The sequence below is a fragment of the Pseudoliparis swirei genome, chromosome 17, assembly GCF_029220125.1.
Source record: "Pseudoliparis swirei isolate HS2019 ecotype Mariana Trench chromosome 17, NWPU_hadal_v1, whole genome shotgun sequence".
NCBI lineage: Eukaryota > Metazoa > Chordata > Actinopteri > Perciformes > Liparidae > Pseudoliparis > Pseudoliparis swirei.
In genome coordinates this window covers 203,981-217,330 of record NC_079404.1, presented here as the reverse complement: position 1 = coordinate 217,330, position 13,350 = coordinate 203,981, and the positions used below count along the sequence as shown (strand labels likewise).

Genomic DNA, 13,350 nt, shown 5'->3' with positions numbered 1-13,350 from the left:
TAGACCCCGTCTACCTGTCTCTTGGCCCAATCACCTGTCTCTGAGCCCGTCTACCTGTCTCCTGAGACCCCGTCTACCTGTCTCTTGGGCCATCCTGTCTCTAAACCCCGTCCACCTGTCTCCACAGACCCCGTCTACCTGTCTCTTGGGCCCGTCTCCCTGTTTCTAGACCCCGTCTACCTGTCTCCTAGACCCTGTCTACCTGTCTCTAGACCCGTCTACTGTCTCCTGGAACCCGTCTCTCCTGAACCCCGTCTACCTGTCTCTTGTACCCCGTCTACCTGTCTCACAGACCCCGTCTGTCTCTAGCCCTGTCTACCTGTCTCCTGGACCCCGTCTACCTGTCTCTAGACCCGTCTACCTGTCTCGGGCCCAGTCTACCCTGTCTCCTGGACCCTGTCTACCCTGTCTTGGACCCCGTCTACCTGTCTCTAGACCCGTCTACCTGTCTCTTGGGCCGATCTACCTGTCTGGACCCTGTCTACCTGTCTGGACCCCGTCTACCATCTCGACCCCGTCTACCTGTCTCCTGAACGTCTACCTGTCTTGGGCCCGTCCTGTCTCTGGAACCCATACTGTCTCCTGGACCCCGTCTACCTGTCTTGGGCCCGTCTACCTGTCTGAACCCCGTCCTGTCTAAAACCCGTCTACCTGTCTCCTGGGCCCCGTCTGCCTGTCTGAGCCCGTCTACCTGGGCCATCTACCTGTCTCTAGACCCCGTCTACCTGTCTCTTAGACCCGTCTACCTGTCTCCTGGAACCCGTCTACCTGTCTCTGAGCCCTGTCTACCTGTCTCCTGGGCCATCCTGTCTGTAGACCCGTCTACCTGTCTCTAGGCCCGTCTACCTGTCTCCTGAGCCCTGTCTGTCTCCTGGACCCCGTCTACCTGTCTCTTGGACCCCGTCTACCTGTCTGAGCCGTCTACCTGTCTCTTGGTCCCCGTCTGCCTGTCTCCTAGACCTGTCTACCTGTCTCTTGGACCCCGTCTGCCTGTCTCTGGGCCCGATCTGTCTCCTGGACCCTGTCTACCTGTCTCTTGGACCCCGTCTGCCTGTCTAGACCCCGTCTACCTGTCTCCTGGACCCTGTCTGTCTCTTGGGCCCGTCTACTGTCTCTGAACCCTCTGCCTGTCTCTGGAGCCCCGTCTGCCTGTCCTGGGCCCGTCTGCCTCTCTAGACCCCGTCTGCCTGTCTCCTGGACCCCGTCACCTGTCACAGGCCAATCACCTCTCTTGAACCTCTGCCTGTCTCCTGGCCCCGTCCACCTGTCTCTAGACCCTGTCTACTGTCCTGAACCCCATTCCTGTCTCTTGGGCCCGTCCCACTGTCTCTGAACCCCGTCTGTCTCCCGACCCTGTCTACCTGTCTCTAGACCCCATCTACCTGTCTCTTGGTCCCCGTCTACCTGTCTCTGGAACCCCATCTACCTGTCTCTTAGACCCCGTCTACCTCTGGACCCAGCCTACCTGCCTCTCCTGAACCTGTCTACCTGTCTCTTGGGCCCCGTCTACCTGTCTCTTAGACCCGTCTACCTGTCTCTCCAGACCCCGTCTACCTGTCTCTGGACCCCGTCTGCCTGCTCTGGACCCGTCTGAAGAACATCTCAAGGACTGCATTCTTTCATCTACGTAATATTTCAAAAATCAGGCACATCTTGTCTCAAAAAGATGCAGAAAAATTGGTTCACGCGTTCGTTACTTCGAGACTGGATTACTGCAACTCCTTATTATCAGGCTGCTCTATAAGTCTCTTTAGTCAACTCCTTATTACCAGGCTGCTCTATAAGTCTCTTAGGTCAACTCCTTATTATCAGGCTGCTCTATAAGTCTCTTAGGTCAACTCCTTATGATCAGGCCGCTCTATAAGTCTCTTAGGTCAACTCCTTATTATCAGGCTGCTCTATAAGTCTCTTAGGTCAACTCCTTATGATCAGGCCGCTCTATAAGTCTCTTAGGTCAACTCATTATTATCAGGCTGCTCTATAAGTCTCTTAGGTCAACTCCTTATTATCAGGCTGCTCTATAAGTCTCTTAAGTCAACTCCTTATGATCAGGCTGCTCTATAAGTCTCTTAGGTCCCTCCAGTTGATCCAGAATGATGCAGCTCGTGTTCTCACTAAAACTAAGAAAAGAGATCACATCACTCCTGCACTAGCTGCTCTACACTTGCTCCCCGTAAAATCAAGAATCACTTTTAAAATTCTTCTCTTAACCTACAAAGCCTTGATTGGTGATGCTCCATCATATCTTAAGGAGCTTGTAGTACCATATTGCCCCACTAGAGAGCTACGCTTACTAAATGCGGGACTACTTGTAGTTACTAGAGTCTTAAAAAGTAGAATGGGAGCCAGAGCCTTTAGTTATCAAGCTCCTCTTCTATGGAACCAGCTTCACCTTCAGTCCTGGAGGCAGACTCCGCCCCCTCATGTAGACTTAAGACTTTCCTCTCTGACAGAGCTTATAGTTAGACCTGAACCAGGTTCACCTGGTCCAGACCTGGAGACGCTGCTATAGGCTTATAGCTGCTGGGGGATGTTTAGGATGCACTGAGCTCCTCTCTCCTCTTTTCTCTCCTTAGGGATGAATTTTCATCTCTCAATCACACGTTACTAACTCTGCTTTCTCCTCGGAGTCCTTGTGACTTCACGTCTCATGGGGTCATCGGACCCTATGAGACGGCATAGATCCTATCTGCTGATGGATCATCGAGGTCTGGGTCGTGGAATTCCTGCTACCAACTACGCAACTGGCCTGTTGAGACTCCGCCCACTGTTGAGACTCCGCCCACTCCTCCTCCCCACCGCCATCTGCCTGATGGATCGTGGAGGTCTCCATCGTGGAATATGCCTATTATGAACTATTCATACACTCTGTCACATTCATTGAATGTATTTAAACTCTAAATCTGTCCTTCTGTACACATTACATCTATTGTTCTGTCCATCCTGGAGAGGGATCCTCCTCTGTTCTCTCCTGAAGGTTTCTTCCCTTTTTTTCCCCCTGAAGGGTTATTTGGGAGTTTTTCCTGGTCCGATGTGAGGTTTTGGGGCAGGGATGTCTATGTGTACAGATTGTAAAGCACTCCGAGACAAATTAGTAATTTGTGAAATTGGGCTATACAAATAAACTGAATTGAAAATTGAATTGAATAGAGTCACTATCCGTTAGCCCCGGTTCTTCCTGTTTGCTTGTCGAAGGGTCCTTGATCAGACTCTGAACCTCAAGGTGACCCACTGGTCCTGATGCTTAGGCAGAGGATGCATTTCATGTTTGTAGTTGAATGTTTTAAAGTTCGTTGTAGTATCTGTATTGCAGAGGAATGTGAAATGAGATCCATCCCTGTTGGACACAGCACTGACTTCTATTATTGTTGATAAAAGACAACTAAATGGACCATGCTCACTGTAGCCCCCCCCCCCCCCCCAACAGAAAGCCACTGATGAACGGTCAGTATTACTCCAGGAAAAACAACAAGACTACCCAATGGTTTATCCTTCATTATTATGTTAAACATTCATGGGGATCAACTGAACACAGCATCATGATGTTATGGTCCGAAGCAAAGGGATTAGGAGCTTGTGGAGATGGCAGGGTTCTTAAACATTAGTGTCTTCTGATCAGCCCAGGACCCACACTGAGTCCATGAGATTCAACCCTACGCCCAGAGACCAGGGGGTGGTCTTGGGGTAACAGTGCTGGGTTCTGTGCTCATACAGCAGGTTTAAGGGTTTTGGGAACTCCAGCAGAATGGGAACACGGCAACATGGCAGGTGAAGTTGGGGTGAGACACAACCAGCCTGGATGTACCTGGAGGGCCAGTTGATGAGGGAATGGGTGTCGCCTTCAGCATCAGTCTTGAGGAACCAATCAGTGCTGAGTTTTGCCCTCGCACTGTTCCCAATGGAAACCCGGTGGGAGACAAGTGAACCAGTGGGTGGGTAAAAATCGAGGTTCAGTATTCAGCCTTTTTTTCCTCTCCTTGGAGTGCAAATACACAGACAGTGCAGTACATCACACAGCGCTGACTTCCCATTGGGCGAGATCAGATTGAGAGTGGGTTTGGACACCAGCAGGATGCTGCTCAGAATAATAAGTCCAACGCCCAGTGAGAGGTTTGTTATGGTGGTTTTGGGAAAGGCATCACACGCCATATAACATGAACAATACAGCTCTTATTTAATGTTTGTTAAATGAACAGGGAAGAAACAATACACTTTGCTTATATTAGATCTGATTTGACCTCAGACTGCACCCATGTTATGTGGAAATCTACCACAATGCATCACTGTGTCAGGGGGGCAGGACTGTGTAACTGAAGCAGCTCTTCAGCGGAACAACATAAATGTCTTTTAATGCTACGAGGACTGGAAGTCCAAAACAGAAGAATCAGAACGAGACCACACGTGATATCTGATGATTGTGCAATTCAATAGAGCAGAAAGGCCTCTTGCCATTGCAGAGGTCTTCCAGGGTCTGAGGCCTGAACCGGGACCCCAGTTGGTAAACTTACAAATCTCCTTTTCAAAAATGAGATATGTATGAAAAGAGGTTTTGATCAAGCAGCTTGTTTGTAAACACAACTTCAGGGACAATTGCCATGAAGATTAAACGGCCACAAATGGCTTCTTGTGAAAGATCTGGAACGAGTTTCTTACAGTAGTACATTTAACGATTTAGTAATAACTGGATCTGCTAAGAAGTATCGGATAATTCCAGTTTATTACTGTTGGGTTGTACTACTTTAATTTCAGTTACTAGTGCGATGCCCACAACTCCTTTAAGTGCGGCAAAGTTGAACCACACAAATCGGTCTGAAAACTGAGATGATATTAACAGAATTATCGTAAGCATTGGTATAATGACTCTTGAAGGAAGAAGCTGGTGCTTTAATGATCAGTATTGGTGAGCTTCTCAATGAGAGGCAATTATCGTTTATAAAGTGGGATCAGCCAGAGGTTTAAGTTATCCGCCTCAAAAATGGCTCTTCCGAACTAAACAGCAATGTCGGCTAGTGAGGGATCCTTTGAGGATTCAGAAGTCAGCCATTTGCTATTCTCAACAGATCCACTTGAAATGGAGATCGAAACACAACAAACACAAACATGTTGCATCAGTCTGCTTGGTATATTTTGCAAGGCCAGGGTGGGTCTTAGTGGCTCTCAAAGAGTGTTCCAGTGCAAGCTCCTGATCCAGTATGAAACCAGACCTGCCTTGGACACGTGGGGACAGGAGGGACAGAGATGAAGAGGCGGCAATGTCAGATAACGCTGTCACATCTCATCTTTCTACTTGAGAGAATGATAGTGCAGAGTTCTGGCCCACATGGAACACATTGAACCCTGTCTGTATGTGGATTTGAAGGGGAGCTGGATTCTGGACCCTAGATCAGAGGGGGATGGTCTGCTCATGAGATGTCAAACACAGAGCATCATTGATACAAGGAGAACTACTTTGGATATAAATAGGGTTCAAAGACGACGACGGCAACAAGTGATCAGCCCACTCACCCGTGTCTGGTGAGGACGTGGTGGGGGTGCTGCTCGATGTCCCCAGGAGGCGAGGAGAGGGGAAGGTGCCTGCTCAACTTGGGGGAACTGGGTGGCATTCCTGTGACAGAGGAGTCCTTGGCCGGAACCCTGGCTGCCGAGGAAATCAATGTCACGTCCATGTACGTAGAAGAGGACGGAGGCTCGTGCGGAGCCGCTCTGCGCTGATTCTCCAGGTTCATCAGCCTCTCCCTCTCTGTGAAGGAGTCCACCCTGGTCCGACCCGTCTCGTGACCCGGGTCGGGGCGGCGTTGCTGTGGCGCCGCGTGACCTGCCCTTAGGCTGGTGTCGGAGGTGTCAGTGTAAGAACTTGGGTTGACGTCTCGCCCGTCCTCCCCCACCGACGCCCCTCGGGTTTGCCTCTCTGAGCCTTCCGAATCCTTCCGGGTGCGAGTGTAGCGCTGCTCCGGGTCCGGGTCCTGGTCTAGAGATATGCCGTAGCGCTCCGCCAGCTGCCTGCGCCGCTCCGCCTTGTAGCGGGCGATACGTTCAGCCTTGGACTCAAGCTCAGGGGCACCGGCGGTGGAGGTGGAGGACTGAGGGTCAGGTCTGCAGGGAGCCGTGGACTGTTGCCTTTCTGTGCATTCGGATCCCTCCATGCCATACCGCTGGACTATAACTAGGAGGCAGAGAACACAGGTCAGCGATCCCCAGAGAGGCACACACACATGAGTCCTGGTGCTGCACTCGTCTCACCACCAAAGGGCTCACCAGGATCAGAGGCCCTGGTGTATCGGGGCGTGTCCTCCTCCAGAAGCCGGTTGGCCACCAAACTCGGGAGCAGAGACGGCTGCAGCTCCCCCTCGATGCCCTCCAACCGCCGAGCTGTACGCTCCTTTCTGCACACACACACACACCTTCGATGTGTCACTCTCCCCCCACAACGTTGTCATCATCAGAAACTCTTCATCGCCGTCTCACCTGTTCATCTCACTCGTGCCTTCAAAGCGTTTCCTCAACTCAGAGACTAAAGAGAGAATCAACAGGCACAATACGGTTATGGCCCATCAACCAATGTATCCGAAAGCAACTTGAGCAGCACGATATAACATATGTGGTATATGACAGCTGTGTGTACTTTCATCTTAAAACTCTTAAAATGAACACTGGAAAAGATCAAAGTGGCTGTTTTTGATATGTTTCTGTTCATAACTGATCAAATTGTTGACAGTAGACAAAACATTTTGGACGGAGTTCACTGGACAGATTTTCACTGTGACCTGTGGTCAAGTTACTCAGGGCATTATGGGTAATAAGCGACAGCTGGACGCCGGCCCCGGCTAACAAGAAGTTGCCAAAGTCACCTTTGGGGAAGTTAAAGATCTGTACTCACCTTTGGGGAGATTGGCCAAGAGACTAACATCTATGTCCTTGGTGCTTTTTGCTGGGTCGTCTTTTTCGTCGAGGGAGAATTCTTCCTGGAAGCTGAGGGTGCAGAATAAATACCAACTTGTCATTGCAACGGGGCCGAGCTGTGGGAAACACCGGGTTTGTTTACAGGCCGACAGGAAAGAGGCTCAACTGCACGAATCGGACTCAAACACTATTGTTGTTGGAAGTAGGAGTTCAAGAATATAGTCGATAAACCAACGAGTTATGAACCCAATCATCTCAATCAAATGTTTAACCTCTAACAATTTATCAAGGTTCGACTATTCATTGAATGCGAAGGTTTCAGCCCCACCACGCCCTCATGTGTACGCTGCATAGGTCCTCTCAGAGACTCATTTATGGGTTTGGTTCAAATATATTAATATAGATATTAATGCTTCCATGTGCTGGTGATTTACTGATATCAAACATCTTCTATGGACCAGGGTTTGTATTCACCAGGTCTGAAACAAGGCGATCCAACATAAATGAAGCCTTGATGTTGGCAGGTTTCATCTTACCTCAACGCTCTCTCCTGCAGCAGTCTGGGGCGGCTCACTTTAATGGAGGCCTCACACCCGAGTCCTGTGGATAGCAGAGACATTTAGTGGAGTCCATTCTGAAGAGCAGAACCTCCAGCTGGAGCTTTGAATGAGCACCAGCACATTGCAAGGTGCTCTGGCACTAAACCACATCGGGAAGTGGACTTCCACAGAGACCGTCTCCATCTAGAGTCTCTGCCTGAGGGCTGATGAAGGCTCGCCTCGTCACTGAGACCGGCGCTGAAAGTCTGATCACACGTCAAGGTTGCAGCGCCACTGGGCCGATGTGGGAGGGGCCCTCATTGTCACTGGGCGGCGCCTTCATTCCCGACGTGAATAGAGACGCGCTGAGCACCATGTGGTCCAAATCCCCTAAAAGTCTGTCGACTGTAGAAAAGGCCCAAAGTCCACCCAAAGGCCACCTGCCTCATTACAGAGTCAAATGTGAACATGTGATTTTCAAGGCAGGTAATCATATAGAGCAGCGATTCCCAAACTGTGGGCCGCGAAGGTACTGCAGGTGGGCCGCGAGAGGTCATTTACAATAAATGAATAAAATGTTTTTCATTTTCAATTTTGAAAAGTTTAAAATTAATATAAAAATATTTATGATTTAAATTACGTGTTATTCTTTTATCTGACCTATTTTTCTGACCGCCAAACAAAACGATGTCAAATGGGGCGCCCTCTTGTAGTATTAGTTTATGTTTTGATCAGCGCCGCCGCTCCTATAGCGCACTACGCGCTGCGCGTAGGGCACCACGTCCTGAGGGGGCTCCACAAAATAGGCAACTAAAACAATCATCATTGTTATAATAATTATAATGCCGATATTATTTCAGTCTAGAAATATTAGGCGCCTTTTAGGCATGTATATCACAAAACAGGCAGAACAAGAGATATATTTAATCGCTCACCCCCCCCCCCCCGTTAACACATCTCGGGTCGCATCGCTCTGTCTGCTGTGATGCGCGCCGACACATCCGCTCACACAGCAGGGGTTTTCCTGGGTCAAAATGGGTCTTTGGTGCTCCCAAAAAAAAATGTTGCGCGCGCACCATCTATTCATGCACGTCAGGCTGTTGAGTGAGTGATCAGCAACTGGCCGCTCAGACAAGTCGCGCAACTCACAGTTGCGTATTGATCAGACAAGAAGACACGCTTATCAACTCCAGTAAATTTCGTCTACCCCCCGTCAACTCTTCTCGGCTCGCGCGCACCAGAGCTCCGATGCCGGCGCGCGCCTCCCTCAGCCGGGATGCGCGCACAGGTGAGCACACCTCAGTGTTAAATTACGGCTTAGGCGCGCGCCCACATTTTCTCTATGCAGGAAAAACCCTGCACAGCTAAACACCCTCTCACTAGCACCCCCCGTCGACAACGCGTCGTCAACGCTGATTGGGATTTAAGGCTTGGGTGGGCCGCAGAAGATTTTCAGATTTCAAATTGGGCCGCGGCATTCTTGAGTTTGGGAACTGCTGATATAGAGTATATCGGGATATAATATATCCCAACAAATGTCAATTCACATTCTAGGAGTTTATAGGCCCCCATATGCAGAGGACTCATCCTATGATCAACTCACAGGAGTCTTAAAAGAGTGTAATCTGAATAAAGAATTCATCTTCTGGGCCATTTGAATGTGAACTGAGAAGATAAATCAAAGAGGAATAAATTAGAGATGCACCGATCAGGTTTTTTGGTGCCGATCACGATCACTGAAATGAGTATCTGCCGATCCGATAATACCGATCACCGATCACGGTGTCGATTGAAGCATTCTATTTATTGTGGAGCATTATTGCTATGAGGACTATGAGGAAATACATATATAAAGCACCTCAAACATTCAAGAAATTACAGATTTCTTTAAACATTTAGGACTTTTACTTTGAAAAATGTCCTAATTGATACATTAAAATGTATTGATTGCCAGTGATGGGGATTTCAGATATGTATGGAACACATCTGCATCATTCATTTCCTGGAACTCTTGGGGAAATCTATAGACAGGACTTTTCTTAACTTATTTTTATGAACTCTTCAATGGTGCAGTAACAATGTTTTAATGTTAGCATAATTTAAGCTAAATCTCAGAAACGATCTCTAAAGATACAAAATCAGTTCATTGTTTACTTTTATATGCTATTGTTTGATTTGTCGACATCTTATTTTGAAAAGCGGATGTTGTTTCACGTGGTTCTTTCCGCTAACTCTCTCAAACCCTCTCGCTCCCGATGGAATGTGTTTAGCGTGAGCATCTCTAGGGGCAGACATGTGAGAGTCGGCTGAGTCGACCCAGAGATTCAACTCGGGGGACGGGGACGCCGCTCGCTGGTGAGGATCCCCTCTGACCTCTGACCTCTGCGGCCCTCGCCGGGCGCATCGTCTCCGTTGCGCCGCCATTGAAACGTCTCTGATAGTTTTTCTCTCAGATCTTACGTCATCTGATCGGCCGTTTTGAGAACGCCCATCAAAACCGATAATGGGAATATCGGCCGATATGGATCGGCGCCGATCAGATCGGTGCATCCCTAGAATAAACTCAAAATGATCACTGACAGATTTCACCTAGAACAAATATTCAAAGGCCCAACGAGCCTCGTACTCTAATTGATCTCATATTTACCAACGGACCAGAAAGAACAACCACCTGTTAGAATGTAGTCACTGGCTTATCAGATCACAACCAGACACGATTCGACAGAACATTGACAAAGAATAGGTTTAGGAACAAGGAAAGTAAGACGAGGATCCTTCAGTGCATATAAAGATAAGCATGAAGAATATGTCGGGGACATTAACAGCTTGTCCTCTGGTGATTTAGCTTATACTGTAATAACTTCACTCATAGAATCAACTCGGTAAGGGAACCGTTGAATGTGAGGCTTCCGATCAAATCAAAAACACTAAATAATTGGTTCAATGAACATCTTTAGACGCTGATGAAGATGAGAGATGCTGCACTAAGGAAGGCAATTACAACTCGAAGAGACACCAACATGCTGGTTTCTAAAGGGTTAAGGAACAGAGGTACCCATGAGCTATATTAGCTGCACCGTTCACACTGCATTGGGTCTGTCATCCTTTTCTGTAAAAGCCACAAATCAGTGGAACACCTGCTGGACGTGATGAAGAACTGCAGCTCCATCAGCACTTTTAAAAGTAGTCTAAAAAATCAGTTGAAAGCTGGTCAGCGCTGAACTCATTCAGCAAAACTATTATGGCTTGTATTACTTTCTTTTAATGTTTTTTATTACTTGCTTTTCAATAGTATGTTCTTCTTAAATTTAAAATGCTGTTCTGTAACTTTGCATTGTGTGTACTATTAGTTATAGTTGTATATTTTATGATGTACGGCCTGTCAGGGGACTACAGATGCTAATGAGCTGAAGCTACACTCTGGAACAGCATCGAATGGTGACATGGATGTTTGAACTGTACATGGTCCCTTTTAAATAAAGATACTAATAATAATAATAATAATAATAATAAAAATTAAAGCTGCAAGCAGCGTCGAACGGGTCCTCGCTCACCTGCGCCGGTCGGGGGCGCCGGCCCGCTCGGCGGAAGACGCGGGCACGCCGGTCGGACTCGACTCGGGCCGTGACTTGTAACGAGCACGACAAGTTTGGGGCAGATTCGACAAAGTCCAGTTTAGCCACTAGGTGGCGCTTTAACTACGTGAACATATTCATGCATCATGTGTCCCTACGTGAAGTGTAGACCACGTCATGTAAATTCAATGTAAAAATATTATTATTATAACAAGTCCTGGTAGTCATCGGACTCCTGCAGACCTTTGAGGAATGTCTGCTGCAGGTATTGACCCCAGAGGACCAGAGCCACGAACAAGTGGTCCACTTCTATCCTCTCAGAGTTCACCTCAGGGTGACGGACTCTCATCATCAGTTACATCTACGCAACATCTTCCTCTTCATGACCTCACGGCTGGTAAAAAGACTTAAATAAAAGGAGGTACAAATGAAACACCAAAGTAGGGTTCACATGTTGCACTACCTTGTCAAGTGCAGAATGTACAAATAAATGTCACCCCCCCTCCAACAGTTGCAGACTCTGCCTTCCCCCTGTGAGCTCAAGCCTCAGCGAGGGAAGCTTAAGAAGTAAAGCATTAAGGAAACCAGAGCTGCTGCATGCAACGAGTCCCAGCAACGCGTCCCCCAACGAGTCCCAGCAACGCGTCCCCAACGAGTCCCAGCAACGCGTCCCCAACGAGTCCCAGCAACGCGTCCAACGAGTCCCAGCAACGCGTCCCCAACGAGTCCCAGCAATGCGTCCCCCAACGAGTCCCAGCAACGCGTCCCCAACGAGTCCCAGCAACGCGTCCCAGCAACGCGTCCCCCAACGAGTCCCAGCAACGAGTCCCCGCAACGAGTCCCAGCAACGAGTCCCAGCAACGCGTCCCAGCAACATGTCCCAGCAACGAATCCCAGCAACGCGCCCCAGCAACGAGTCTCAGCAACGCGTCCCCGCAACGAGTCCCAGCAACGAGTCTCAGCAACGCGTCCAAGCTCTTACCTTGGCTGCAGAACTTGACATGAGTCAGGTAACTCGAGATCCACGGGTTCCGATACATGTTGGTAAGTCAGAGGAGAAGATAAGTTAAAAGAGATGTAGAGAGATGGAGGGAGAGAGAGAGAGAGAGACAGAGAGATGGAGGGAGAGAGAGATGGAGAGAGAGAGAGAGAGACAGAGACAGAGGTCAGCTGCCTAGGAGGGATGCAGCTACACAGCAGAGTGTCAGTGCTCTGGGACAGAAAGAGAGAGAGCCAGAGGGGAGGCAGGTAGAGTTAGAGATAGGAGGGAGGGGCGTCCCAGCCGCAGTGTCGATGCAAGTAAAGGTGCCCCCCCCCCACACACACCGCTCTGGTTCCTATCTCCAACACCACCACAGCCTGAAAGCTGCTCCGCTAAGCTCATCAGCCTCATTCCTTCCTACTGATTGGAGGACAGAGTCCTGACTTCAGAGTGAGCCTGCAGACGCAGAGGGGTACAGGAGAGAGAGAGAGAGAGACGCCTCCCTTTGGCTCCGGACCAAGAGCGAGATGCCAAAGAAACCGGTGCATAGCGTCACAAGAGATGTGTGTGTGGGGGGGGGGGGGGGGGGGGGCAGGCGAGAAAGAGAGAGAATTCAATTCACTCGTCGTAGTTCACTCGCCGTAGTTCCCACGGCGTAGTTCCCTCGTCGTAGTTCCCTCGTCGTAGTTCCCACGTCGTAGTTCCCACGTCGTAGTTCCCTCGTCGTAGTTCCCACGTCGTAGTTCCCTCGTCGTAGTTCCCACGTCGTAGTTCCCTCGGCGTAGTTCCCACGCCGTAGTTCCCTCGTCGTAGTTCCCACGTCGTAGTTCCCTCGGTTCCTCGAGTTCACAGTTCCTCGCCGTAGTTCTTCCTCGGCGTAGTTTCCACGTCGTAGTTCCCTCGGTTCCTCGGTTCCCACGCCGTAGTTCCTCGTCAGTTCCCACGCCGTAGTTCCTCGGGCGAGTTCCAGTTCGTTCCCACGCCGTAGTTCCCTCGGCGTAGTTCCCACGCCGTAGTTCCCTCACCATAGTTCACTCGTCGTAGTTCCCACGCCGTAGTTCCCTCATCGTAGTTCACACTTCGTAGTTCCCTCGCCGTAGTTCACTCGTCGTAGTTCCCACGTCGTAGTTCCCTCACCATAGTTCACAGTTCCCACGGTTCCCACGAGTTCCTCGGCGTAGTTCCCTAGTTCCTCATCGTAGTTCACACTGTTCCCTCGCCGTAGTTCACGTTCCCACGCCGTAGTTCAGTTCACAAGTTCCAGTTTCCACGTCGTAGTTCCCTCGGCGTAGTTCCCACGTCGTAGTTCCCTCGCCGTAGTTCCCACGTCGTAGTTCACACGTAGTTCCCATGT

The 13,350-nt window shown here is 49.5% G+C and overlaps 1 protein-coding gene across 1 annotated transcript in view; it reads right to left on the bottom strand.

Moving 5' to 3' along the window:
• Positions 1 to 12,193, bottom strand: part of svila (supervillin a) — a 93,219-nt gene extending 81,026 nt beyond the window's left edge. Inside the window, exons 1-7 of the mRNA XM_056436180.1 lie at positions 11,997 to 12,193; positions 7,437 to 7,500; positions 6,878 to 6,969; positions 6,466 to 6,511; positions 6,241 to 6,383; positions 5,506 to 6,163; positions 3,806 to 3,889 (exon numbers count right to left, since the gene is read on the bottom strand). Coding sequence (XP_056292155.1) covers positions 3,806 to 3,889; positions 5,506 to 6,163; positions 6,241 to 6,383; positions 6,466 to 6,511; positions 6,878 to 6,969; positions 7,437 to 7,500; positions 11,997 to 12,054 — 1,145 coding nt within the window. The 5' untranslated portion in view covers positions 12,055 to 12,193. The remainder of the gene's footprint in view (positions 1 to 3,805; positions 3,890 to 5,505; positions 6,164 to 6,240; positions 6,384 to 6,465; positions 6,512 to 6,877; positions 6,970 to 7,436; positions 7,501 to 11,996) is intronic.
• Between the last annotated feature and the right edge of the window lie 1,157 nt (positions 12,194 to 13,350).